This window comes from Piliocolobus tephrosceles, chromosome 6 (genome assembly GCF_002776525.5).
Source record: "Piliocolobus tephrosceles isolate RC106 chromosome 6, ASM277652v3, whole genome shotgun sequence".
Lineage (NCBI taxonomy): Eukaryota > Metazoa > Chordata > Mammalia > Primates > Cercopithecidae > Piliocolobus > Piliocolobus tephrosceles.
Window position 1 is genome coordinate 155933706 of NC_045439.1, and position 27234 is coordinate 155960939.

At 57.3% G+C, this 27234-nt stretch overlaps 1 protein-coding gene across 2 annotated transcripts in view; it reads left to right on the forward strand.

Annotated features, from left to right (window-relative positions):
- Window positions 1–27218, forward strand: part of APBA2 (amyloid beta precursor protein binding family A member 2) — a 232690-nt gene extending 205472 nt beyond the window's left edge. Inside the window, exons 7-14 of one of the 2 annotated variants that reach the window (XM_023187701.2) lie at window positions 3735–3880; window positions 8754–8840; window positions 11836–12021; window positions 15622–15801; window positions 16819–17031; window positions 18448–18567; window positions 24083–24223; window positions 26849–27218. In XM_023187701.2, coding sequence (XP_023043469.1) covers window positions 3735–3880; window positions 8754–8840; window positions 11836–12021; window positions 15622–15801; window positions 16819–17031; window positions 18448–18567; window positions 24083–24223; window positions 26849–26920 — 1145 coding nt within the window. In that variant the 3' untranslated portion in view covers window positions 26921–27218. Of the gene's footprint in view, window positions 1–3734; window positions 3881–8753; window positions 8841–11835; window positions 12022–15621; window positions 15802–16767; window positions 17032–18447; window positions 18568–24082; window positions 24224–26848 lie in introns of both variants that reach the window. The other variant, XM_023187700.2, reaches the window with a different exon arrangement.
- The last annotated feature ends 16 nt before the right edge of the window (window positions 27219–27234 follow it).

A 27234-nucleotide genomic window follows, 5' to 3' on the forward strand; every position in this document is an offset into this window, starting at 1 on the left:
GGTGGTTGAGGACCGGGTGGAACTGTACCATTGTTGCACAGAGGTCTGGTGTGTTGGACGTGAGGGCTGCACTCCAAGACTCCCTGCCTTTGCAGAGAGCAGCGGGCCTTGTGGATGCACCCCCACACCTCCACGTACACCTGTGATCCAGCTCCACTCAGCCATCCCCTCCCAGACCCCCAGGAGATGCAGAGACAAGTCTTGGAGCTAATGAGACCCCCTGGGGCCACACTGGTGCCTTAGAAGCCTCTGTCCACCACCCATGTTCAGGGTAGTTTTCTCCAAAGGTGGCAGGAGTGGAAACCCTCAGGCTTGAATCTGTGGAACTCCCATCCCCTTCCCTGTCCAGAGGCCCTGGGGTCTTCCTAAGCCACCGGTGTTTCAAACAGAGGCTGCTTCTGGCAGGGGAGAACCTGGAGCACCTTAGTCTTCTCCAGACTGTGCAGATACACTGTGCATACGCCTATGTGAGTAAGATACACAGTGTGAAAAGGAGAAATCACTCTCTGGGGAGACAAGATCCTTAAACCTGTATCTTTATTTTCTTGTCATTTTGTCTCCCTCTGGTGGTCTCAGCTTAGGGTCAGTGTAAGACTTGAGCAAAATAACAGCAATTTCTACCCAAACATGTAGGGCTAGCTGCTCTCATTTTCTAGCGAAGCTGTTGGATTTGGGTTCTGCGTTTCCTGCGGAAGTCGAGAGCCGTGCCTGTGAATGTGATATACTCCCTGCACCGTGCCGCCCCCATTGGACTCTTCTCTGGGTCTGGGTTCTCCTCCCATGATGCTTGTGAGTGGGAGGCAGGAGGCTGAGGCCACCGTGGGCTCGACTGTTTCCCACTGAACAGAAGAGCGAGGCAGGCGTGGAAGGCCCCCATGCAGAGGTGGGTGGTGGCTGGAGTTGCAGCAAGGCCCTTGAGTGCTTCCCTGGCCTCGTCCTGGAAGCAGGCATCCTGGGTGCCAGTGGTGCCCCCCTGCCTGGGATAGGGTACCCTTCACCCTCAGGAGCCTGTGCCCAGATGGGCCCCAGAGCTAGTGATGCTCACTTCAGGGGGAGACGAGGCCAGACTTTCCTAAATCTACTCAGGGACATGGGTGGACACGGAAATGTGAGCCTTAGAAGGGTCTGGTGCACTGACCAGGGCCACCCTGGGGGCTGGCGAGGCAGAAGCCAGGGGGCAGTGCCTGGGAAGGTAGGAGTCAGATTCCAAAGGGAAGGCTGGCTTCAGGGCCTGGGGCCAACAGGGTGCCAGGCAGCCCCCGCCACAGAGAGGACATAACGACACTTGCCCAAGGCCCTGGTCACCTGCTGGGGCTGTGAGGCTGGGGTACCTGGGGCGCCTGGAAGAACCAGAGCTTTCCTGCAGAACAAAGTGACGCCACCTTGTGGTCAGTGAGAGCCACTGCATTGGGCGCTGCTGGGAGACTTGGGCTTCACTGGGGGTGCCTGTTGAGCCACGCTCACTGGGGATGGCAAGGTGGCGTGAGGTAGTAGAAACAGGCCTACCTCAGGCGCCGAGAGCCTTCCCAGCCCCACAGCCGGATGCCATAAAAGGGAGCACAGGGGATGTGTGGCGAGCCTGTGGCAGCCAAGGCTGTCCTATGTGCTGGCCGAGCCCCCCAGCCAGGCAGCCGTGCATACTTCACCCTGAAGAAGCCCCAGGGGGGGGGGGGGGGTGCTACGTTGGGATAGATGGTCCTGTTCCCTCTGTGGGGCTGCCTCTGATGCCCCTGGTGACAGGCCCCAGTGTACCCTCCGAGGGACAGGTGGGCAGGGGTTCCTCCCCTGGTGCCACCCCTGAATCCTGCAGTCCCCCCACATTGGTGCCTGCAGCCCTGCCCAGCTGGAAGGAGGTTTATCGGCTCCAGAGCAAGGGGTGACTGGAGGATATTTAAAAGCCGTGGGAGGACCCCATTGACAGGACTCAGTTAGGTGCACAGGGGAGGGATAGGGCGGTCCTGTGAGGAGAGACAGCTGGAAACACAGGTGATCCTCTGACCCCAGGGGCACGCAGACCCACTACTGCCCAGGAAAGCAGGAAGGAGGGCCAAGTGGGCTGAGCACCGAGGCAAAGCTTCCCACGTGGTCTGTCTGGGCAGGCGAGGGAGGGGCAGCCAGGAGTTTGAGGCAGCGGAGGAGTCTGGAATGGCTCTTGCACGGAGGAAGAGGCTGAGCTTCCCAGAGAGATAGATGAGAGTTGTGAGGGTGTTGGGGGGCATTTGGGGTCAGGAATTTACAATATATTTACCATAGCACTCATTTGCCCTCTTGGGCAGCCTTTTCCAGCCCCAGGTCCAGGGAAAGCAGGTTGGAGATTTGCTGAACTCCTGGGGGCAGATACACAGGACTGGGGTCAGCTGAAGATACTGGGCAGATGTTGTTGAGGTGGTGGGTGGCAGCACCCAAACTGGGCCAGTCGATGATTTTAGCAATGGAATGGGTTAGAGGTGAGACCAGGGATCAGCTGGCTGAGGGAAGGAAGAGGTTAGGAGGCTGCTGGCAGCGAGGGCTGGGGAAGCGCAGGATGGCTGGGCCCATGATGCTGGGGGGACTCAGGGTGGGGCCAGCTGGAGCAGGAGGGGAGCCAGGAAGCCAGGGCCAAAATCCCCGACGAAAGGGCTCTGGCCAGGAGGTGGGCAGTCGGGAGAGATAAGGCAGGTGACATGGCCAAAGTGGGTCTGAGAGGACAACCCAGCCATGGTCTAGGATAGCTCAGAGGTCGGCTGACTACAGCCCCAATGGCAAATCCTCCTGTCCCCCTGATTTTGCATATAAAATTTTCTTGGCACACAGCCACACCTCCTCTTTTATATATTGTCTACGGCTGCCTTTGCACCTCAGGTACAGTGGTGAATAGTTGCAACAGAGACCACAAAGCCTAAAACACACACCATCTCGCCCTTTACAGGAAAGGTTTGCCCACCCCTAGCTGGAGCCATACTGCCTGGCATAGGAGCCACTCAAGATTGGTTTGTGGGCAACGTGGACAGGACTTGGGGGTCGGTTGGATATGGCGCTAACATGTGGCTCTTTATATTTCAATTAATTAAAATTACATACAAGAAAACGGTCCAGTCCCTCAGCTGCAGGAGCCACAGTGCCAATGCTCAAGGCCATATGTGGGTAGTGGCTCCTGCATTGGGCACTGCAGAGATAGAACCTTCCATTGTGGCTGGCAGGAAGTGTTGTTGGACCACGATGGTCTAGGGGCAGCAGATGGAACAAGCATGACGTTTCCAAGCCTGGGCCTGCAGTGTGAGGGGTGTGAGGAGCTACACAGGCGTCCTGAGAGGCTACAGACAGGCGGGAGCCTCATGGGACAGATGCACAGGGACCGGCCAAGGAGAAGCCCAGGGCACAGTCAGGTCACCAGCATGAGTTCCGGGGCTGCGGGCAAAGCATGGAAAGTGCTGTGGTGTTTGGGATGTGACGCCTTCTGGATTTGCAGCCTGTGACCGTCACTTTGACAGTCATCTGGAATCCTGGCATTGTCCTCCTGACACCGTTTGTGCAGAGTTTTCTGGCCCACGCGTTGATTTTGTGCAGTTACTTGCAGCACGGGGCAGTGAGGGAAGAGACCGGCTGCCCGTGGCTGGCTACACATCGCGATGGTTGGGCCCTTCTGTTTTGCCCCGCATCCTGCCAGCCGTGTTCCTTGTGCTATGGCCAGGCATGCAAGCCCTTTGTTCAGGGGACTTCTCCTCTAGGAAGACTGACTGTGTGCCCTCCTTCAGTTCCAGGGCCCTGTGAACCAGAAGACCTCATCGATGGGATCATCTTTGCTGCCAATTACCTGGGGTCCACCCAGCTGCTGTCAGAACGGAACCCTTCCAAAAACATCAGAATGATGCAAGCGCAGGAGGCCGTCAGCCGGGTCAAGGTAGAGGTGCTTCCAGGGCCTCTCAGGGATGTCCGCACCCTTTGGGGGGCACTGGCGGGAGGGAATGTGGCGGGGCTTAGGCCCTCTTCCAGCTCTGACCGCACAGCCCTCGGCACGGGGAGCAGGAGTGACCCAGGTGCCGACGAGGCTGGGGGAGGCTTGCGCCTTGGCCGGGAAGAAGCTGGCTGGGCAGAGCAACCAGCTCCTTAACAGGAGGTCCACGGAATCCCAGAAATACGACCTTTGAAGATCATCATTCCAAAGCATTCTAGTCCTAAAGCAGTCCCAAATCCCAGTTCCATAGTATGTGTATTTTTAGTGCCATTCGGAGTGCTTCCAGAAAGGGGGAAAAATAAGTCACGTTTTATTTAAATTCAGGACCTCAAGAAAAACTTTGACCTGCTTGTAGCTCTGAGTGCTCTTTGGATTGTCTGGTTTTTAACATTGGGTGAGCCCGGGCAAAGGGGAAGATGACACCGCATCAGCAAAACTAAATGGGGTCGGGGGTCGGGGGCGCAGCCATCTGAGATCTCCACTGTCTGAGCAAGAAAAGATCTGCAAATGCCCACCAGCCCAGGGGTGAGAAATGGGGGCAGCCTCCTCCCCAGCCCTCACCATATGCAACCTTCTCTAACAGAAGCAGAGGAGCACCGTGAGGCCATCCGGGGTGGGCAGGAGGAAGCCAGGTGACCCAGGGCAGTGCTGAGCCCAGTGCCCCTCCGCAGAGGCCCGGCCCTCCCACCCCAGACACTCGCCTTGCTCCGCCGCCTGGAGCTCCGCTTGCCTTCCTGCCGGTGGATGGCATCTCTCCTGTCCTCCGTAGATGGGGTGGTTGGCAGTCATTTTTAGCACTCCAGGGACACCTGTGTGGGCTTCTCTTGGTCAATGTGTGTGCTTGAAGTGGGCAGTGGCTGTCCACCCGTCCCTGCTGGGCTTTGCCAGGCACCAGGCCTGAGTATGGGGCCGTCAACCACCAGAGTGACATAACCTCACACAGCTTCCTTCTCTCCGTGCCAACCTGTTTTTCTTTTCTCTTCCATGCTCTCAGAGGATGCAAAAGGCTGCTAAGATCAAGAAAAAAGCGGTGTGTAGGGCCCTGAGGCCCTGGGACAGTGTTGTTTGCTTGTGTTCCCATGGCTTGTCCTGGGTGGTGGGGGCCGGGGGGTTGCCCTGGGGATCCAATGTTGCAAAGCAGCTTTTCCTCTTCCCTTGGTGGGTGAATCTTAGATGTTTGTAAATGAAACCACAGACACTTCATTTTTTTAACCACCCATTTTGGAAGGATTTAGTAGTTCCTCTTTCTTAGCATCTCCGACGTTCCCGTTTTACGTGGACATTTGAAATTGAGATGACATTTAGTTGATATGGCAGCGTGGTGGGGCAGGGGCCTGGGCCTCCTGTGCAGTATCACTGAATTGTTCTGATAGCTAAAGATTCCTTGCGCTTAATTTACTAAGTCAGGAGGGTGAGTAGTACACTTTGCCCGTGTGGGGCTTTCTTTATTGGAAATGAGTTTTTGGGCTGGGTGCAGTGGCTCACACCTGTAATCCCAGCACTTTGGGAGACAGAGGCAGGAGGAGCATTTGAGCCTAGGAGTTTGAGACTGGCCTGGGCAACACAGTGAGACCCCTGTCTCCACATTTTTTTTTTTTAAATTAGCCAGACATGGTGGCACATGCCTGAAGTCCTAGCTGCCTTGGAGGCTGAAGTGGGAGGATCACTTGAGCCTGGGAGGTCGAGTCTGCAGTGATCTGTGTTTGCACCACTGCACTCCAGCCTGGGTGACAGAGTGAGACCCTATCTCTTAAAGAAAAAAAAAAGAAAGAAAAAAACGAAAATAAGTGTTGACACACCGGCAGACTTTTAAAAATGGGTTGACATTGAGTCATTTGTTTGTCACCTGGTCATTTAGTAAATGCTAGAGCTTTTCCAATCCTCCTCATACAGAAAATGCCAAAATAGTTGGTGTCACAAGGCTTGTTGTCCACTGTTTTCTTCTGTTTAAACAGCAGGAGATGTAGTTCCCCCTCCCTGCTTTGGAGTAATGCCATTGTCTGGCGCTGTGGCCAGAAGACCCCGTGTGGGGACTCCCTCGTCTGCAGCGAGACTTTGGTGCACCTAGGACGTCTACTTTTTGCCCAGTGGCGTCTCCTTTGATTCTGCTCAGGAGCAGGAGAGGAAGGATCGCGCTCATGCTCCTCTTCCCAGGCTGATTTCCTCCGGGCAAGGCAGAACGTGCCAAACATTGCAGACTTGCAGTTGGGGTGTGCTTTTCCCAAAAAAGAGGAGCCCTCGCGTGCAGCCTCCTGGTCCAGCTGGAGCAGGGAGTCCGTAAGGACTGCAGCTGGCTGCTGGGACTTGCAGGTCCAGCAATCCTACAGAGTCACTGCCGCCTCTGGAGGGGTTGGTACAGGCAGACCAAGCTCAGAAAGCCCTCTGCGGCCAGCCAGGTGGCCGCCTGACTACATTTAATTACGGTTTGTTCTTCCTCTTTGGAAAGTGGGATGCTCAGTGTCATTGTCGAAGGCCCCTTTCCTGGCCCGGCCACAGCCGTGCAGATGACTGCAGGTCATGCTCCCCATCCACAGACGTGCCGAGGCCCATTCTGTGGCCTGTTCTCTGGTGTCTGTAGGATCCGTACTGTTGACACCCTCCCTTCTTCCGCCAAGGAGGATGACGGGTGTCCTCTCCCTGCCCTGTTACTGATGGGTTTTCCGCTCGAGCCTGGGTGGCTTCAGGCCGCCCCTCTTCTCCCATCCAGGGATCCCAGCCTCAGGTTGCCTCCACAATTGTCACTAATGCCAAGGTCCACCTGCAACTTTTCTCACTTACTTCTGGCTTGACCTACTTTTTAGCAAGAGGATTTTAAGCCACAATCCATGAATATAACCTTTACATGCATGCTGATGCTGGATGTAACCAAATTTTTAAAAACAAAAAGTTCATCCACGGCTGCAGGTTGTCAGCTGCACTTCTTTCAACTCCTTTCTCTTTCTAATGAGTTAAAAGCAAAGAAAGCCCAAAAGACCCTTTCCCTTGAAAATTGAGCTAAAATACACTTTTATTATTACAATACCGGGCCTCTTTACGACTCAGAATGCTTGAGGAATTGTCAGCAGGGAGATTTCTTATTTCAGATTTTCTAGTGAATAATTACATCATAGTTTTTGCCGTTTTGAAATGGAAGGTAGACCACCCTGGGCTCCCCAGTGACCATGGAGAATTATTCACCTCGGTGGGCAAACTAATAGAACTTGAAATTCATTGCCACTGTGCAGTGGTAATTAGGATTCTGACAAATGTGAAAACCAGTGAAAGGCTATCCTAGTTTGGGGCAGACCCTGAAGAGTTCACTCAGCTCAGAAGAGCCCGTGAAACCTGTCTCACAGCCATGTGGCAGGCATACTGCAGTGGCTACAGGTGATGAATTAGGCCATTTGTGTGGTACGCCTCTTGGCTTCTCTCTGTCATTGTGAGGACAGCACTCAGGCCAGCCCCAGGGCTCAGTCCCCCAAGGCCGCTGTGGGGTGGACATGATGGTGACTGTTTAAATCAGAAGGAAAGGCTGACATTTTCATTCAGCTCCTCTGAAAATGTCTTCCCCATTTCTTAAGGATACTTAGAATCCCAAATCCAGGAAATGTAGCCTGAGTCTATAAATTCCACAGGGGTTGGCCAGAGGGGCCCTGCTTGCCACTGACAGGAGGGGCTGTGGCGACAGACCCAGGCATCCCACCCCATCTCAGTCAAGCTCCCGGCGGCCGACCCTCCTCCCTCCGGGTTGCCTCTGACAGACTGCCTCAAGAACTCACACTTAGCTAGATGACGCGGCCGGTGGCGTGCAGGCGGATTCCTGATGGCCAGTAGCATTTCCTTCTACGTAGACTCGGGATAAAATTGCTGAGCCTTCCTTCGAGTTATTACTTTTTACATTGACAGATAAAATTGTATTTACTGTGTACAACATAATATTTTGGAGTATATACACATTGTGAAATGACTACGTCTAGCTAATTCACATGTGCATTACATCACACAGTTATAATTTTTGTAATGAGAACACTACATTCACTATCTTAGCAATTTTTAAGAATATGAAATATTCTTAACAGTAGTCACCACGATGCACAATAGATCTCTGGAACTCGTTTCTCCTGTCTAGCAGGAGCTTTTTGTCGGTGGACCAGTACTTCCCCCTTCACTCCTTTTGCCCCGCCCCTGATAACCACCATGCAGCTCTCTACTTCTGTGAGATCGACATTTGTAGATTCCACCTGAGTGAGATCGGGCAGCATTTATCTTTCTGTGCCTGGCTGATTTCACTACACAGCATGTCCTCTGGGGTCATCCATGTGTTGGAAATGACATGGCTTTTTCTTTGCGAAGGCTGAGTAGGCCTCCAGTGTGTCTGCCCGCCACATTTCTTTGTCCATTCCTCGTGAATAGACATTGGGTTGATCCCATGTCTTGGCTGCTGTGGATGGTGCTGCCATGAGCATGGGAGTGCAGGTGTCTCCTAGACATGCTGATGTCACTTCCTTTGGAAATATGCCCAGCAGTGGGATTGCTGGATCACAGGGTGGTTGTAGCTTGCATTTTTTGAGGAACTGCCGTACTATTCTCCACAGCAGCTGCACGAATTCCCACCCTCCCACGGTGCACCAGGGTTCCCTTTTCTCCACCCACGCCAATGCTTCTTTTTATCTTTTTGATAAAAGCCATTCTGACGGATATCACATGATATATTGTTGTGGTTTTAATTTGGATTTATCTGGTGATTAGGGATGTTGAGCATTTCGTCATAATGCTATTTGCATGTCCTCTATTCCGAGTTGGTTTTTGGATTTTAACAGTACCCACTGTCCTTTCTTAGAATTCTGAGGGGGACGCCCAGACGCTGACGGAAGTGGACCTGTTCATTTCCACGCAGAGGATCAAGGTTTTAAATGCAGACACACAGGTAAGCGTTAAAGGCAGTTGTTCAAAATCAGGTAAACTCCTAAGTTCAACTCCTTCTTGTCCCATGGTATAGGCCCTGGTTCTCAGCAGCTTCTCTCCTGTGCCCTCTGCTCCCATCAACCCAAAGTCCATAGTTCGGGCTGCAGGAGGAGCAAGGAGCGCACAGCAGGTAGCAGTTGTGCTGGCGTCACCCCAGGGCTCTGCTCTGCAGGCGGGAGGTGGGTGGGAAGACCTGCTGGGCTACGTGGGCCCTCCCCTGCTCCGCACTCCCGGGGAGCCTGACCTCTGGAGACAGAGGAGGCAGCAGACCCCCTGTGTGGCTCCCACTGTAGCCCATCACTCCCAACCCCAGCGCTGTGCCCCGACCACCCTCCAGGCCCTCGCACACCCTGATGGAGGCACGGTGGTGCCCTTCCTTGTCACATGTGTGTCCCGTGTCCAGGCTTGCGCCTTGTCCCACTGAGCTTTGTGTCCTGCACCCCCCTATCCTGGAACCAGCCCCCTCCTGGAGCCTGGCACTTGGTGAAAACTCAGGGCGACAGGTGCCAGGGCTCAGGCACTGGGCTTGCAGCACTTCACAGACTTGGACTTCATTTTCGGATCTTTTGTGGGCAAACCATCTGGACTAGATCCCCCTGCCACCCTCCACGCCCCACGCCTCATCACCCACCTGTGCTGGGGGCCCCAAGACCACCCCAGGCTGGGTGGTTTCGGAGGACTGATAGCACACTCACAGCTGAGATTTATTTCAGCGGACAGCTCCAGAGCGGAATCGGCAAAGTGGGTGCAGGCTTCCAGAGCCCTCCCCCCAATCACACAGGACACACTGAAGCCCCCGGCAAGGGGCTGTGACAAGAGAGTGAAGTGGTGTCTACCAGGGAAGCTCACAGACACTCAGCCCGAGGTGTTTACTGGGAGCTGGTCACATAGGCACCCTCTGCCTGGCAGCTACCAAAATTCCAGACTCCCAGAGGGAAAAGAGGTGTCCAGCCTAGACCACGTTGTTTGCACAAAGGGTTTAGGTAAAAGGAACCACGTTTGTCAGTTTGGGTGCTGGGAACCCTCCTGAGATCCACGTTCCCAGATGCCAGAGAGGGCCAGCCTTGCAGGCGGGCCTTTCTGGGGACAACTGCTAGGCCTGCCCCGATAGCTCTTCTTGCCAGTGTGCATGGAGGGCGGTGCCACACCCAGAGTGGGAGGATAGCCCTGGGGATTGAAGCTGGGTTGCATCCTCTTGAGCCTGTAGAGCCTTAAACAAGTTCCTGAACATCTCTGAGGCTCCTCATACCCACAGCCCCAGCTGAAAGAGTAACTCTTCTGATGGATCCTGTGAAGGAGAGATGAGAAACCCCCTAGCTTGGCCCAGTTTAGGGCTCACTCCACTGGCCTCTTCTCCCTTCCCTTCCTTTCCCCTCTGAATCTTTGGATTCTGAACAGGGCATGCACATTAAATCTGTTGGGGCAGAGGAGCTGGAGAGGAGGGAACAGGTGAGAGACTGGGAAGGCCAAAGTAGCCAGTCAGGGCAGGAGAGCAGATGCGGCCATGTTGGTAGGCAGCCTCTGTCGGTGAGGAGGAGGAGGGATCTGCCATTGATAGCAGCTGGGGAAGAAACATGTTTCGGACAGCTGGGGATTGATGCAGGCATTTGTCACAGGGACAGAAATCAGGAGATGCTGAAGAGCCACTCCAGCTGTTTCAGTGTCCCTCCCTGAAGGTGAATCTTGTGGTTACGAAACACCCTCGTGGCTTGGGCCAGAAAAAACATCAGCTGCAGAGACAAAGGTGAAGCAGCATCCGCTGCAAAGTGGATTCTGTGAGGAAGAAATGAGGTCCAGAGGTTGCAGAAACACTTGAGTTTCTTTTGTGAACAGAGGACAAAAGCATAAAAGACCAGTGGATTAGTTTTTCTGAGCTTTGTGTGCAGTCTTGTTAGGTAGGGGTTGTGGGCAAGATGCTGGCTGGAGATTCCTGTCCAAGGACAAAAGCCATCAGGAGTCATGGGCCTGCCAGAGGCCGAGGGAATTGAAGTCAGGTGGGCTACTTTGGGGTCTCTTGACCCAGGCCCAGGCTGTTTGGGCTCCTTGGGAAGAGCCCATTGAGTGACAAACGTTGGCCTTGATGCTTTCCTCTTCTGCATGGCAGGAAGGCCAGGCCAGGCCACTCCATGGGAGAGCACCTTGTTCAGGAGGGACCCTTCTCCAGAGCCATGAGTGGCTTCTCATCTGGGAGCAAATGGGTTTCACTATATGGCAAGCCCCTGCTCCAGCAGAGACAGCCCGAGAGCTCACCTGACATCACGCCTCCCTGGGTTCCACACAGTCCATTTGGGAAGCTGGGACTGAGATGCAGGCAGAGTGACTTTGACTGTGAACCAGTACCCTAAAACACTCTGTTAACTACGGCCGTGGTTCTCAACCAACGTGATTTTTGTCTCCTAGGGGACATTTAGCAATGGCTGGAAATAATTTATGTTCTCACACTTGGGAAGGGGGAGGTGCTACTGGCATCTCCTGGGTAGAGGCTTACAATGCTCCTAACACCTTACAGTGCATGTGACAGCCCCTCCACAATAAAGAATGGTCCATCCCCAAATGTCAGGAGAATCAGGGTTGCAAAACCTGAATAATTGGAGTGCTTTTTTTTGAGATGGAGTTTTGCTCTTGTTGCCCAGGCTGGAGTGCAGTGGCGCCATCTCGGCTCGATGCATCCTCTGCCTTCCAGGTTCATGCGATTCTCCTGCCTCAGCCTCCCGAGTAGCTGGGATTACAGACACCTGCCACCACGCCCAACTATTTTTTTTTTTTTTTTAGTAGAGACAGAGTTTCGCCATGTTGGCCAGGCTGGTCTTGATCTCCTGACCTCAGGTGATCCACCTGCCTCGGCCTCCCAAAGTGCTAGGATTACAGGCTTGAGCCACCGCGCCTGGCCCTGTTGTGCTTTTCAATGGCTTGTCCCAGTAGTGTTTCCTGACATGGCGCCGTCTCCCTCCCGACAGGAAACCATGATGGACCATGCCTTGCGTACCATCTCCTACATCGCCGACATCGGGAACATCGTGGTGCTGATGGCCAGACGCCGCATGCCCCGGTCAGCCTCTCAGGACTGCATCGAGACCACACCCGGGGCCCAGGAAGGCAAGAAGCAGTATAAGATGATCTGCCATGTGTTCGAATCAGAGGATGTAAGTAAGCTCTTGCCAGGGCACTCCCCTCCCAAGGTTCATAGCCCAGGGAGGCTCCAGGATCCAGGCACTGTGGAGACCACCCTCAGGTGGGAACCCTCCGGGCCGTTATTGACGTTTCCAGTGGATGAGTGATCTTTTGCCTACTCTTTGGGTTTGCAAAGAGAGTGAACACAGCCTTATTCTACTTCTTGAAACAGGTTCTTCAGGAGCTGTTTATAAATTGAGCCATGGTTAAATATACGGAGGGAGCTATTTGAAGAAATCCCTTTACAAAACATTTTCTCTGCGCAAAATGAAGTTAATCTTTGCATAACTTTTGTTATTAAAATGCAAATTTTCGCATGGCCCTGGCATGCTGTATAAAGAAGGCACATCTGCACATGAGGCTTAGTTCTGCCTTTGCGTGTGGTATGTCTTCCGAGCAAGTAAAAAGTGATTCTGAAGTATAAGATACCAAAGACTCAGGAAAAGATCGCAAGCCCTTTGGCTCCCTTCTTGGGCTGGAGAAGAGCGTTGTTTTTAGCCTGGAGGGGGACAGAGGGACTGAGGAAGGAGCAGCAGGGCCAAGAGGGGAACTCAGAGAGGAACTGTCCTTCCGGGAGGCTGATCTTACTCACAGACCAGCGGCGGGGCTGCTGGTGAGCCAATTTTGTGGGTGTTGCCAGAGTGAAATTTTAAGAAATGATCTTTGGTTGGGCACTGTAGCTCATCATGCCTGTAATCCCAATACTTTTGGGATGCCAAGGTGGGTGGATCACCTGAGGTCAGGAGTTCAAAACCAACCTGGCCAACATTGCGAAACCCCGTCTCTACTAAATATACAAAAAATTAGCCAAGCATGGTGGCGCGTGCCTGTAATCCCACTTGGGAGGCTGAGGCCAGAGAATTGCTTGAACCTGGGAGGCGGAGGTTGCAGTGAGCTGAGATCACGCCATTGCACTCCAGCCTGGGCGACAAGAGGGAAACTCTGTCTCAAAAGAAAAAAAAAAAATCTGTCCTTCATGGGCAGTTGGCCAGGGCATTCTTTTTCACATAGGACTTGAGAGTGTGTCACGACCTGGGCAATAGGGAAGGGTCCCGATATTGTCATGATCCTGACATATGGCATGGAAACTGAAGACAGGGTTCACCTGTGGCTGGCACAGTCATCTGCTTCCTAAGAAGCTGGGTCCACTTGAAATGCTTCAGCGCGATGGCAGATTTACAGGAGGGAGAGGGCATTTCAACAGCGCACTTAGACATTCCTTCCACCGCTACACGGAGACCCCTCGAAACCTGGGATGTCTGAGAGACCTGGCACAGGCGTGGGCCACAGGTGCTGGCGGAATGAGGCCGGGGCAGGCCCGGTGGCGAAGGGTGGCAGTCAGTTGGTGAGAGTTTCCGAGGGGCACTGAGAGCCCCCAGGTGCAGCCGACGCAGAGGGTTAAAGCCAGGGGATGCCAGATTGGGTAGATGAGGTGAGGCTGAGAGACGGGGTAGAGGAGGCCCAGGGTGGTCCTGCCCACACAGCAGCCTCCCCGTCCCCACCTCTATAGCACCTGCAGGCTCTGCCCACAGCCTACCTGCAGGAGGCCGCTTGAGCCCTTGGGTGGGGCCTAGGCTGGACTCCTGGCCTCACAGCAGTGAACTCCCACAGGCTTGGCTGCGAGCTGGGGCTGGCAGGGCGACCCCTTCTCTGAAGCGCCAGCCGCAGAGCGAGCCCCTTGAACCCCACACCTCCCATCCCAGGAGGCAGCCGGACCGGGAATGGAGGCGGCGGTTGGCTGCACACCAGCCAGCCTGATGACGCCTGGAGGAGGTGCAGCCCCGCGGAGCCGGCTCCCCAGGCTTGGAGCTTCCGCGGGGGCGGAGGATGTCGTCCAAGGGGAGGAAGAATGGGGATGGCCCGAGGGAGACCAAGGGGAGTCCAAGAGCCTGTGCGTGGTGGAGCTGGGCTTCCGGGGCTCCCGTGCTCTCAGGCCACCCTTCCCAGCCAGGTGGCAGCATCAGGCGGAGACAGAAGCAGAGGCTTGGGGGCCGTCCTGCGCCCCGGAACCCTGAGATCCCGGGCGGTTGGGGCAGGGTCCCCCCGCCGCCCTCCACTTCTCCCGGAGGCCCGACCCTTTCCTGCGCGGGCGCTGCCCCCGACCCTCCCGCCGAGCCCCATCAGCTCGCCTACTCCGCAGGCCAGCCCGGCGGCGCCATCTGGCGGTCCCCGGGCGTCGCGCCCCCAGCCGGGTCTGGCAGCGGCAGAGACGCTGGGCGTGGGAACCCGCAAGTCCTGGAAACCGCTTAGGGCCCGTCAGGGAGGGCAGTTCCACGCCTGCTGGAGGGAGGCCGCCTGCTGCGTGCTTCTAATCCGGCCCAGCTTGCCTTTCCCAATGCATACATGCATCTGCAGCTCTTACATCCTGCCACGTGGAGAGTGGGAAGGGAATTGAGGCCAAAGCCCTTGTTTTCACCTGTTTTGGTATCCTGTTGAGTAGGAGTTTGCTGGGGGCGCCCGTGCAGAACCCCTTTGAGGGCAGCTGGGGAGGCAGGTGAGGAGCAGGACAGAGCATAAGGTGGGGCTCACACAGCCCAGAGCCTGGCGGGCGGCCCGCTGTGGGCTGAGACCTCATCCAGGTCGCCAAGAGCCCCACCATGCTCCCATGGCTGCACAGCTGCCAGCCTGCTTGGTGACCTCCGGGAACTCAGCACAGCTCTCACCTCCCACAGTCTCCTGTCTGCGCCCCAGCAGGCGACCGGCCAGGCCCTGAGTGCTGTTTCAATGTCCAGGCCTCTGCCATGTCAGAGTCGGTGATGTCCACTGAAGCAGCTCAATGGAAGTAGAAAGAAGCGACTTGCTCCGTAGGGTCTGTGTGGAGTCCCAGGTCTCATGTCTTGCAGGCCCGGCCTGGCACAGCCACATGTCCCTAGTGGGCACTGGGTTCTGTTGCTACCAATAAGTACATGCAGGGTAGACAATTAGCAGCATGATGCTCCCGGAAAACACACTGAAAGTCCATTTTCGGCGTAATATGAGTGGAAAGGAAATACAGATGGGGCCGGGTACAGTGGCTCACGCCTGCAATGCCAGCACTTTGAGAGGTCAAGGCAGGAGGATCATTTGTGTCGAGGAGTTTGAGACCAGCCTGGGCAATATGGCAAGACCCCCAACTCTATAAGAAACAGTTTTTAATTAGCTGGATGTGGTTGTGTTCACCTGCATTCCCACTCCAGTCTGGGCAACAGAGCCAGACCTCATCTCAAAAAAAAAAAAAAAAAAGCAAAAATGTGACATGTAATCAATAATTCATTGTTGTCCTAGACTTTGTTTGAAACAGCTTTGACCTGGAGCATCTGGGCCATGCCACAGCTTAGGTAGGAACAGTCAGGAGCAGACCCTTCGGGGTTCACGGCAACACTGGGGTTCGCTCACGATGGGATGCTGGTGGGAGACAGCCTTCACCAGATGAGGGAGGGCCCCCAGTTTCTTTCTTGTTCTAAGCTGGAACAAGGGCCCCCTTGAAGGCTTACGGGTGCATCCTGCACCCAGCCCTGCCGCAGCCCCTGTTGAGGAGGCCGCGGGGAGCCTGTGCCGCATGCCTGTCTCCAGCAGGCCTGCCCTCTGCGCAGGCGCAGCTCATCGCCCAGTCCATCGGCCAGGCCTTCAGCGTGGCCTACCAGGAGTTCCTGCGAGCCAATGGCATCAACCCCGAAGACCTGAGCCAGAAGGAGTACAGCGATATCATCAACACCCAGGAGATGTACAACGACGACCTCATCCACTTCTCCAACTCGGAGAACTGCAAGGAGGTAAGCCACGCCCACCGGCGTCAGGGAGGCCACATTTGCCAGCTTCTGCGCCCTGAGCTCCTGCAGAGCGAGCCTTTCCCGGGTCCTCACGCACAGCCTTGCCTTCCGTCAGACTCGAGTGCGGCCCGGAATGTGCACCTCGCTCCTGCCTTCCAGCTGAGCACTTGCGTGTGAAATGAGGTGTTTGTAACAAAGAAGCTGATTACAGTCGGCTTTAATGACCTCGAAAATGTGCCTTTTAATGCTGCTGCTATCAACCGGCGCTCAGCACCCGGGAGCTGTTTCTGAAAAGCATGTGGCATCTCTAAAGGGAGCTTGGGTGCTCTGGCAGGGGAGACTAGAAACAGAGGCCTTAGCTGGTCCCAGTGGCTTCCCCCAGGGGACTTTGGAAAGTTCTTGTGGGCAGAGGAGCAAATACCCTGGGGATGGCCCATACCTTGACTGCTTGTTAAATGGCTGAATTATTCTGTCTGCGGTGGGTGAGTGGATGGCCTCTGCTGCTTGTTGAATGGGTGAATGCGTGATCCTGGTTTCTTGCTGAAGACATTCCAGGCAGTTTCCGAGACAGTGACCTTTGAGAGGAAGTAAAAGTAGAAGGACTTTTCCAACAAGAGTGAAGGCCGGGGGCAGGCTATGGGCGCTGGAGTCGGAGAGCATTCCTCTGGCCTCTGTGGGTGTGGTGGGGTGGAAGGAGCAGGAACCAGGACACTGGAGCCCTGCTTGGGGTGGGAAGGTCAGTTTTGGGCATGGGTAGGGATGGAGTCAGTGCCGGGCATGGGTGGGGATGGGGGTCTGTACTTCCAGGTTCCCAGGATTGCTGGGCGGACCCCAGGAAGGCATGGGAGCCAGAGTGGGGTAGGCAGGGCCTCTAGCCCAAGAGCTTTCCTGGCTGAGATGAGCCAGCCTTGGATCCCATGGCAGGGCGGAATGTGCTGGGACAGGGTCAGCCTCATCCATCCTTGGCAGAGGCCCCAGTTCCTGCCGCCAGCCCCTCTCACACTGCTGATCACTTTGCAGCTGCAGCTGGAGAAGCACAAGGGCGAGATCCTGGGCGTGGTGGTGGTGGAGTCAGGCTGGGGCTCCATCCTGCCCACGGTGATCCTGGCCAACATGATGAATGGCGGCCCGGCTGCCCGCTCGGGGAAGCTGAGCATCGGGGACCAGATCATGTCCATCAATGGCACCAGCCTGGTGGGGCTGCCACTTGCCACCTGCCAAGGCATCATCAAGGTGGGTGCCCTGGGACCCTCCGCCCAGGGGTCGCCTCAGCCCTGCCCCACTTGATCCCCACTTTGCTGCAATCCGCACTTCACCTGTGGTGAAACTGAGGGCCAGGGAGACCCACCCGACGACTGGTCGATGATGGCATCAAAATTTGAACTCAAGACCATTGCGCATGTCTGAATCAGAGGTGGACCCGGGCTGCCCTGGGGTGGGCGGGGAGGGGTGGTCTGAGCCCTGTTTCGAGCCATGTGGCCCTGGGCAAGGGCCCAAGGACCAGTGAGTATAGAGTGACCAGCTTATCCTGTTTTGCCTGGGACTTTGCCAGGTTGGCACTGAAAGTCCCACTTCCGGGAAACCCCTTCAGTGCCCTTGGGCTGGGGAGGTGGGGCGCCCTGCATGGGTTGAGTTCTGGGACACAGGTTCCCTTAAGTAAGGAGGCCACCCTGACCGTCAGACTCGTGAGCTTGCAGCTTTGGGAGGTGCTGCCTGTCGCTGTGGGGGGTCAGGCAGAAGGGTCACTGGCAGGTGGAGTGGGGGCCTTCACACTGACCGCTTGTGGAGGAGCGGGCTCTGCCTGCTGCTGGCGGCTCCTGTGATCCAGCTGTGGCCTGGCCCCAGCCCTCTGTGGCATGTTCCTCCCCATCCTGCTGTGGTCTTGGTGCTGGAGAGAACACCTTCCTCCTCTTTGTTCAGCGTGAGAGATGAAGGGCATTCCCCAGGCCAGAGCATCCCATAGACTGGCCCTTGGAGCTCGCCTGGCAGGGCTTCTGTCCGATGGGCAGCCACACAGAGAGACGTGGGAGAGGCCTCTGCCAGCGAGGTCCCAGCAGCCGAGGTCCCCACTCCCAGGGCTGCAGCTCCCAGGTGGAGGCTTGGGTTCCTCCCCGTGCCTCTTCACCCCCACCGGACCCCAGCGGCCTGGCGCACCCGCTGACAGTTGCGTCCTCACTCAGAGATTCGCTGCAGGATCACTCCATGCCCTGCAGGTCATCCTTGGAGGGCATTGGGTTTTGAGGAAAGTGTCCCCACATTCTCCCATAGGAAGCTCTCCTGAATGTGGCATGATGATGGCCCCCTCGACACCCTGAGGGTGAACTGGTGCCAGGCGCATTGGTTCTGCCCAGTGGCACGCAGAGCCTGGGCTCACTCCCACAGTGGCTAATTTTCCCCAGGGCAGAGGTGCCCTGAGCATGGTGGGAAAGAGGGCGCAGTGCCGCCCTGGAAACCTGGCAGCTCTGGGAAGGGCCAGGGCGAGGCTCGTCCTCGCTGCGCAGAGGGGCTACCAAGGCTGAGAGGGGACTGTCTGCCTCACCCAGTGTGTGTTCTCACTGCCCCCGGCCTCCGCCCTGCCAGCCTCCCCCATCCTGGGTCAGGCTTGATGTCTAAGGCCCAGCCTTTGACTGCTATCCCCGTGCTCTGCAGGGCCTGAAGAACCAGACACAGGTGAAGCTCAACATCGTCAGCTGTCCCCCGGTCACCACGGTCCTCATCAAGCGGCCAGACCTCAAGTACCAGCTGGGCTTCAGCGTGCAGAATGGCATTGTGAGTCCCCCCTCCTGCCCTGGGCCGCCACCACCGCTGCAGGGCCCAGGGAGGGAGAGCAGCTCCCGTCTGATGGGGCAGGCTATGCCTGGCAGCCTGGCAGGACCTGGCCCATGGGTGCAGCTGCCCACAGCCAGGCCAACCAGGACTGGAACTTTCCACGGCTCTCTGGGAGGTCCTGGGTAGAAGGGGAGGGCCAGGGCATGGCCGTGGATTGGGTCCCTGCAGCCTTTCCCAGGTGCCCTTGTCCCCACAGTGGCTGTCCCCTGCTTTGGAGGGAGGGCAGCCGGCTTCACCAGCACTGTGGCTTGGACACAGCCAGTCGTGGCATCACTTACTGTGCTCAACAAACATGCTCACTCATTCATTCATTCATGTACTCATCATTCACTTGTTCACTCAGCCGTTCAGCAGACATCTGTGAAGTACCTGCTCTGTGTTAGGCTTTGTGCCAGGCAATGGGAAGGCTGGAGTGCTGCCTGGAGGAGGTGATACTGGGCTTGAGTGTGGTTCTAGCCAAAAACCTGTGCCAGTTCCCCGGGCCAAAGTTCTTTAGCCCAGAGTTTCCACCCTCTCATTGACCTGCGTTCGGCTGGCCTGAATTCTCTTTCCTTTGTTTTTCCTCCTGCAAAGGACCCAGAGGGGAGAGATGTGGCCACTAAATGGAATAAAGAAGAAAAGGGCTGGCAATACCCAAATTGTTTAAAGCAGCCCTGAGTATGAGGGAGCACAGGAGGGCAGACGTTGCGGGCTGGAGTGGAGTGGTGTGGAGGCGATGGGGAGGATGCATGCCCACCCACAGCCACAGAGGAAAGACAGTGGGAGAACATTCTAGAAGGACTACCAAATCTTCTCCATTGTTTTCTGGTGAAGCAGCGTGGAAGGGTATACCCACCATCAGGGTGGAGTCACAGGGCTTGGGCTCAGGGCCCATCTCTGACCCTGCTGTGTTAGAGCAAATGTGCTCCTATAAAAAAGATTCCACAAGTCTCATATACTGAGAGCTTACTGCTTATTCGTGCTGCAGTCTAATTTGCAGTGGGGGCGGTGAGGGTGAGCTTCACAGAGCCTCAGCTGGGCTTCGGCAGCCCCCACTGGGAGCTCTGTGGCTGGCACTGCAGGAAGAGAGGCGGCTGAGAAGACCTTGTGAAGGTTTTCAGGACCAGGGCAGAAGTGGCCCTTGTCGTTTCTGCCCGCAGTCCACTGGCCAGATAGCTCAGCCACAGACCCGTGGGAAGCGGGGGCCAGCCGGCGCCCAGAACGAAGAGGGACGGGGCATCGCCAGTGTCAGCCATACCTTCCCGGCTGTGTGACCCTCGGCAAGTCGCTTAACGCTCCCTGGATTCCCCTCAAAAGGTGCTTGTGAAGATCAGTGGAGAAAATCCATAACGTACCCCAAGCTATCCAAGGTGGCCCCGCTGGTCCTAGTCTCTGCCAAGGAGGAAGGCCCGTGGCCCCTGGACCCGACACAGGTAGTTGTCTGCACGCCACTTGAGACTTCTGTCCAGGACAGAGCGCCTGCCGCAGGAGCTGGCCAGTTGGTGGTCTGGCCTGGTCTGGCTCTGCCTGACTGCTCTGCACACATGTGATCTGGGCACAAGCAGTTGCCCCAGCTAATTTGGAGGCTCTGCAGAAAGTCAGCTGGGGCCCTATCTGCAGCTGCCTGAGCACTTTGTGGACGGGCATGGCTGGGCCCCAGGGAGGAGGGCTGGGAGAGCCTTCTGGGCTCCCGCATCCCAACCATCACCAGGCCTTGCCTGTGTGCCTCCCACCCCAGCACTGGGAACAGTGGAGGAAGCTGGGGACTGACAGCCCTGCAGCCCTCACGAGGAGCCCTGCTGTGCAGAGCCTGGGGCGCTGTGTGGTGTCCCCGGGCTGCCCCTGCCTGGCCAAGCCTGGTGACTACACAGTCTTTGCCTCCTGAGTGGCACTGGGGAGCTGCTTGTCCTGTTCCCGCACCCCCTTGCACAGCCTAGGAGGCAGGCGGGCCTGGGTTGGTGGCCAGTGCCGCTCCCTGACAGCCCCGTCACTGTGAGCCCTGCAGGAGAGGCTGGCTTTCCCCGCCATGGGGTGGCCTGGGGGCTGCCCACTCTTAGGGCTTGTGACTATAGCCCTGCCCAGGATGAGTTTGATGCCCCCTCAGTCTGCTGGTGTCCCCCAAACTATAACCGCATGAGGAACACAGGAACTGGAGAAGCTGGGGCACATAGAAGTTTAGTGACTTGCCTCAGGTCACACAGCCACGTGGAGCACTGGTGGGGAGAGGGGAAGAAGAGACAAGGAAGGGGAGGACTCCGGTTTGTGTTTTGTGGGGGCTAGATTAATGTGAATGGGAAAGGAGGGGATAGCCTGGAGCAGCCCAGCCAAGCCCAGGTGCAGGGTTCTGTGCCTTCCTTACCTGAGAGCCAGAGAGTACAATAGGTGAGCGTGAAGCCGGGGCGGAGGGCCGGGGATGGAGACCAGGGCGCTCTCCAGCTGCCTTCTGGGGCAGGTGCGGGGCGTCTGAAGAGCTCCCGAAGATGGGGCTGAGTGGGTCCGAGTGGCCAGGAAGCTGAGGGTGGTGGTGTGGATGGGGGTTTCTCAAAAGATGAGAGGGTGCAGGGGTGAGGGCAGCAGCAGACTTGCGGGGCCTGGAGTGAGGCGGGGGTCATGCAATTCTGAAGGCAAAATCTCCAGGGTGGCAATATGAAAGAGAGGGTGCCACCCACTGCTTGGTGTCTCTGCCCTGGATCCGGGGTCTGAGTTCCGGAGTGATGGAGGGGGCCAAGCGTCTGTGAAACTTGGCGGGGGGTCTGGGGTCACGACTGGGGACGAGGAGGGTCTGAAGGTCCCAGCCCTGCTCGCGGATGCGCTGTGTTCCACCCTCTGGACTCCGCCTCCCTGTCTGTGAAATGGGGTCCTACTTCCTTGAAGCCCCAGTGCTCAGGATGCAGGGGCGAGGCTGGCAGCCGAGGGGAGGGGCAAATGCTGGCTCTCAGGGGCTTTCTCCAAGATACAGGGCAGCTCACCCTGAGAGTGCCAGGGAGGGCTGGATGAAGCGAATGAACTGGTGTGGTTCTGTCCTGGTTATGACCCATCTCCCCAGTGATCCAGAAAATGGCATGCAGGCGGCCATACAGATCAGTCACCGTCTCCGCGTGGCTCGGCTGCCTGGTGGTAAACACCAGCCCCTTCAGGCCCCCAAGTGCGGACCCCACCTTTTGCACCTGCCTCATGAGAGCCCATGGCCATGGTGGGGGTTGAGGGTAGGGGCTGGCTGTCCCTGTTTGGCCCTCTGCGCACCTAGACACAGAGGCTGTCACAGTGGCTGCCACCTGTCCCCCTGCAGGCCAGGACTCACCCACCCCAGGGACTTGTCCAGGCATCTGCCTGGCTGAGGTGCACCAGGGGCTCCAGGGAGCAGTGAGCCTGGGATAACATGCAGGAGACCCGAGGGTGCTGGCTACTCTGGTCTAAGCCACTCGTCCTTCACAGCGTGCTCAGGATGGGACCCGCAGCCCCGGAGGCCCTGGTCTCCATTTTCAGGAGTCTGGTACCCTGGGCTCCTGCTGCCCCTGACCCTGTAGCAGTGGGGCTTTTCCCTCGGTGTCACCTCTCTGGGTCCCCCTATCCCCACCATGCCCAGTGAAGCTCTCACCAGTGTCCTCCTGTCCTTGCCAGGCCCCCCGCCTGAAGTCCTGGCTCCAGCTGGCCTGGGACAGCCACAGGGCCCCTTGTATCCCAGGAGCCAGTGGGCAGGGACGGGTGGTCCTCTCAGCCTCCACGTGCGCAGCCGCCTGGGGAGCATGTGCGGGCGCTGGAGGATGCCTGGCTAGGAAATGGGGTCTATCAGCTCCTGCCCCGACCTGCTGCGGTTCTCCCCAGTGACTTCAGAAACGTTCCCTGTGGCAGGTGGCAGTGCTTAGCGTGCAGGGTGAGCAGTCAGATGAGATATGGGCCTGCTGCAGAAATCTGGGTGCCGGTGTCGGGGGAGGGGGAGGCCCCCTCCCCGTTGTCTGTGTCTGCACGTGTGTGTGCATGCACGTGTGTTTGGGAGAGGTGAGTCTGCTTCTCCCATCCCAGGCCACTCGCCTCCTGCCACGGCTCAGCACAGCCTCCTTTCTCCAGGGTAAGAGGGCCCCAGGGCGAAGGAGCTGCCTTGCAGCATGGAATCTGCCTCTCCCCACCCCCTTCTCTAGTCTTAATTCTCCTGGGACATCCATTTTTCTGGTTTTTGTTTTCATTTAAAAGATAACTGTGGTAAAATACATCTATAACATAAAATCGAGCATCGCAACCATTTTGAAGTGCAGAGTTCTGTGGCAGTCCATCTGCGTATCAGGCAGCCATGGCCACTGTGCTCTCCTGCACGACTTCGTCCTACCCAGTGGGAACTTTGTCCCCACTAAGCACCACCACCCATTCCTCCTTCCCAACCCCTGGCAGCCCCCCACGTCTCCTTTGTCTCTGTGATTCTGACTACCCCAGGTGCCTCGTATCAGTGGCATCGCGCAGTGTTTGTCCGTGTGCCTGGCCTGTTTCACGCAGCGCAGTGTCCCTCAGGTCTGTCCGTGCTGTGGTGCGCGTCAGACTCTCCTTCCTCCCCAGGGCTGAGTACTGTTTCCCTGCAGGCCTAGAGCACTTTCTGTCTCTCTGCTAGTCCGTGCTGTCACCCTCGGCTGTTGTGAACGCTGCTGCCGTGAACACGGGTGTACAGGGCGCCTGTTTTCCAGTCTGTCCAGTCTCATGGTCACAGGCGCTCCCAGGCCCTCCTGTCCATCTGTTTGACGTCACTTTTAAGCTGGAAATGGAAACCCCCTGCCACTGCACTCCAGCCTGGGTGACAGAATGAGACCCTGTCTCCAAAAAACACAGAATCAGTATGTTTGGCACAAAATGCTCTTATGTCACCTGGTGGGGGGGGGGATATAGGAATAAAAGTGACTCTTCCCTGCCTATGTAGAGCATTTGGGCATCTGGCAAACAGAGCCTTCCCTTGACAGAACAGATGCCCCGCCTTTCTGGTGACCAGGGGACAGGCTGCCTCTCCTTTCCCGCCCACCACCAGCTAAGTGCCTGTCTTCCAGGATGGTAACCAGGTTCAGCTGCAGGAGGCCAGGTGGCGGTGGCCTTGGGCTATGTCACCAGTCTCCAGCCTGACCACAAAGGGAGGGGCCCTGGGGGAGGTGCGGCTGCGGACCGGTTCCACCGTGGGAGTTAGAAAACGTGTTGGTTCCCCACACACCATGGCATTGACTCTCTTGTTTTAAGGAAACACACTCCAGATCATAAGCGCTGCCGTCTGACTTAGCGAATTGCACGTGCACGTATTCATCACATGGCGCTTTTCCCTCTGAGTCAGTGAATTGCACGTGCACGTATTCACGTGGCGCTTTTCCCTCTGAGTTGGCGAATTGCACGTGCACGTATTCATCACGTGGCGCTTTTCCGTCCACGTGTCCTGTCTTTGGAGACGTGGTGGAGCGCCTGTGGTTGTGGCAGGAACACGTGTGCTGACCTGGCCATGTCTGCTTAGATTTGCAGCCTCATGAGAGGGGGCATTGCCGAGCGAGGGGGCGTCCGCGTTGGCCATCGCATCATCGAGATCAACGGGCAGAGCGTGGTGGCCACAGCCCACGAGAAGATAGTCCAAGCTCTGTCCAACTCGGTCGGAGAGGTAAGGAGGGACTTCGGGTGTGCCTCTGCGTGCGGGTTCCCGTGTGCTCCCGCCTGCCCTCCATGAGCCTCACCCGCTCCAGAGGACACAGGGCGTCTGAAGGCCAGCCAGGCTGTGTCTCCCACCGGGGCTGCTGTGACAAGGGTGAATGGAGTGGCAGGTGATGTGGGGCCATCCCGGTCTGGCTCTAACTGAGCAGCCAGGAGGGCACAGGCTGCTGGGGGTGCTGCTTGGACACTACTTTTGGGACTGGACCTGTACGTCCAGTTCAGAAGCTCTGCAGGGCACGCGGCTCTGGCCACCCTGGCAGGCTTGCCTCTCTGCCCCCGTTGGCCGTCCCCTCCCACAGCCAGGCTGCTCGCCCTGTCCTGCTTCACTGGCTGAACCCCCCCAGTCCAGTTCTTTCTGGCATCGCTTCCACGGCAGTGCGAGGATGGTGTGGGGGAGGCGCCGGTCTTCCTCCAGAGCCCACAAGGCGGCAGGATCATTGGGAGGGGGGGTGGTGCTGGGGGGGTGGCCAGCGCGCTGTGGGGCTGTGTGTGTGTGTGTGTGTAGTGTGAGTGGGTGTGGGTGTGTGCATGTGGATGTGTGAGCACGTGTGTGGAATTTGATGTATGAGTGTGGGTGTGAGTTTGTGTGGGCGGGTGTGGGAGATGAGTGTGTGCGTGCACATGTGGGTGTATGGGGTGCAGGAGTGAGTGGGTGTGTGTGGCTGTGTGAATGTACCTGAGAATGTGGAGGAGTGTCGGGGGGGGGTGTGTGTGGATGTGCATGTGTGTGTGGGACAGCATGGGGTGTGTAGGAGTGCAAATGTGGGTGTGTGGCTGTGGGTCTGTGAGCGGATGTGGGGCATGGGGGTGTGGAGTGTGAGTGGATGTGAGTAGGGGTATGTGAAGGGGCGTTCAGCACAAAGGGGCTTCAGGCTCTCTGGGAAGCGTGGTGGTCATGTGAGCAGGGAGACTGCGAGCTGAGGAGCCCGGCCTGCAGAGGGGCCCGCTGGGAACCGGGCAGGGAGTTTCGGGCAGGGAGTTTGGGTCGGGGTCTGGGGACAGCAGTGGCAGGCTGGGCGGTCTGTGGCGCTTCCTCCTGGTGGCCCTGTGGGGCTGAGTACGTGGAAACCATCCTTGCAGCTTGTGGGGTGGGTGGGCGGAGGGGCCTCCAGTTCCTGTTCCTCAGATGAGGTCTCCCGGAGCCACGTCGGGACACTCGTATTTTGTGTACTGCAGGGTCTGCTGGGAGCTGGGAGGCCTGTTTTCCCTGTACTGGTGAGGGCAGGGGGCTGGCTCAGGAGGAGGAGGGGCCAGGCGGACACCAGCCTCCCTTTGATGGCTTCGAAGAAAGGAAAAGCCAGTGTTCCCAAGTAGATGCTTTGAAGCAGCCGCCCCCACAGCCCTCAGCCCCACACCCGTGAGGGAATCCACCTGTGGAGGAGTGGGCGGGAGCACGGAGAAGAGGCAGGAGGTGGCCGGGGCGTTGGAATCCTTTCAGGCCTACCGAGGTTATGGTGCCTGTTTCCAGCAGCCCTGAGCCCGCGTGGGACACGAGTCACTGATAAACAAGGCTTGCAGTTGTGAGGGGCCTTGGTGTGGGTTTCTGGTTGAGGAATGCCAGGGAGTGACTGATGGAGGAAGCTGGTGCCGGGGGCAGGAGCAGCAGAAACCTGCACTGGCCACACAGATCCCGGCAGGGAAGGCGGGGTAACACCTCAGAAGCAGAGCTGCACCATGGGCCTTTCTGGGCTGCTCAGCCCAGGACCCGAGACCTGCTTGCCTGAGGAGGGGCAGTTGCAGGGCAGTTGAACCCGGTGGGGAGGCCAGCAGCACCTGTGGCAGCCAACCCTGGCAGTGCAAGGGCCCCCATCCCGAAGCCGCAGCCCAGCGCAGTTCCGGGCAGGACAGGGGACGGCGTCATGCTCAGGGGAGGAGAAGTGGGCAGCAGAGCTCCCCTGCTGTTATTGAAGCAGACGTTTAGAGTCTGCTCCTTCCCAGTGTCCCCACAGAAGGATTATGAGGCGTGCCACCCACACGGTTGGTCTCCCTCGGGCGGTCTAAGGCTTTGCTTGTGTACCTAGCCCCTTTGAAGCCAGGGCTCAACGCCAGGCCCCAAAGGGTCATTTGCTGACTGATCCCCAAAGGCTGGGGACCTGAGGTGCCCTGGGCCCCAGCGAGCCTGTTCCCAGCCCCCCGGCACACTTGCCTGGCCAGTGTTAGTTCTGTAAGAAGGGGTGTGTGTCTTCCCCCGTTGGTCTCCTCCTCACTGAAGCAGAGTGCGCCCATCGCAGTTTCTGCTGAGGCCTGGGCACCCCCAGCCAGCCTCAGTGGATGGGCAAACTGCTGTCACCGCTAGAAGTCCAATTTCTTACCCTCTGGTGTCAGCAGGCCTGGAAGCAAAACTAGCACTTAACCGTGTAGACGCCTCTGGAGCCAGGGGTGGGGGCCCGGAATCTCAGTCTGCCACATCTGGAAGGCATCCTAAGTGCCCCCAGGTCTGGGCAGGCCGGGCCTCCTCCTCCACTCCAGGAGATGGGCATTTGAAGCAGAACTCGGGGGTGGGGGGTCGCCTCTGTTGTTTGCTTTCACCTGATAGTGGGAGGGCAGCGGCTCAGCCTCCTGTGTCTGTTGGCAGATCCACATGAAGACCATGCCCGCCGCCATGTTCAGGCTTCTCACGGGCCAGGAGACCCCGCTGTACATCTAGGCCCCTCCAGCCTGGCCACGCAGCCTGGACACCGGGCAGGACCACCCGGGCCCGGAGGAGCTGGGAGCCGGGCCGCAGATTTGACCCCGACGCCACAGCCCAGCCACGGACACTGGCTCCCCAAAGGGCGTGCCCTCACCGCCCACTTGGTATCTTTTGTTTTCATTTTGCCAAAAAGGGGTATGTCTTGATCAAAGGAGAGTCACAGAACAAATGTTGTAAAGCGTTCGAGTATTTTGCCATGTTCTGGCCTGTCTTCTCCCTGCGCCAGCCAGGGTGTGTCTCGGTAGCTGTGCGTGGTGTGACCAGCCAGG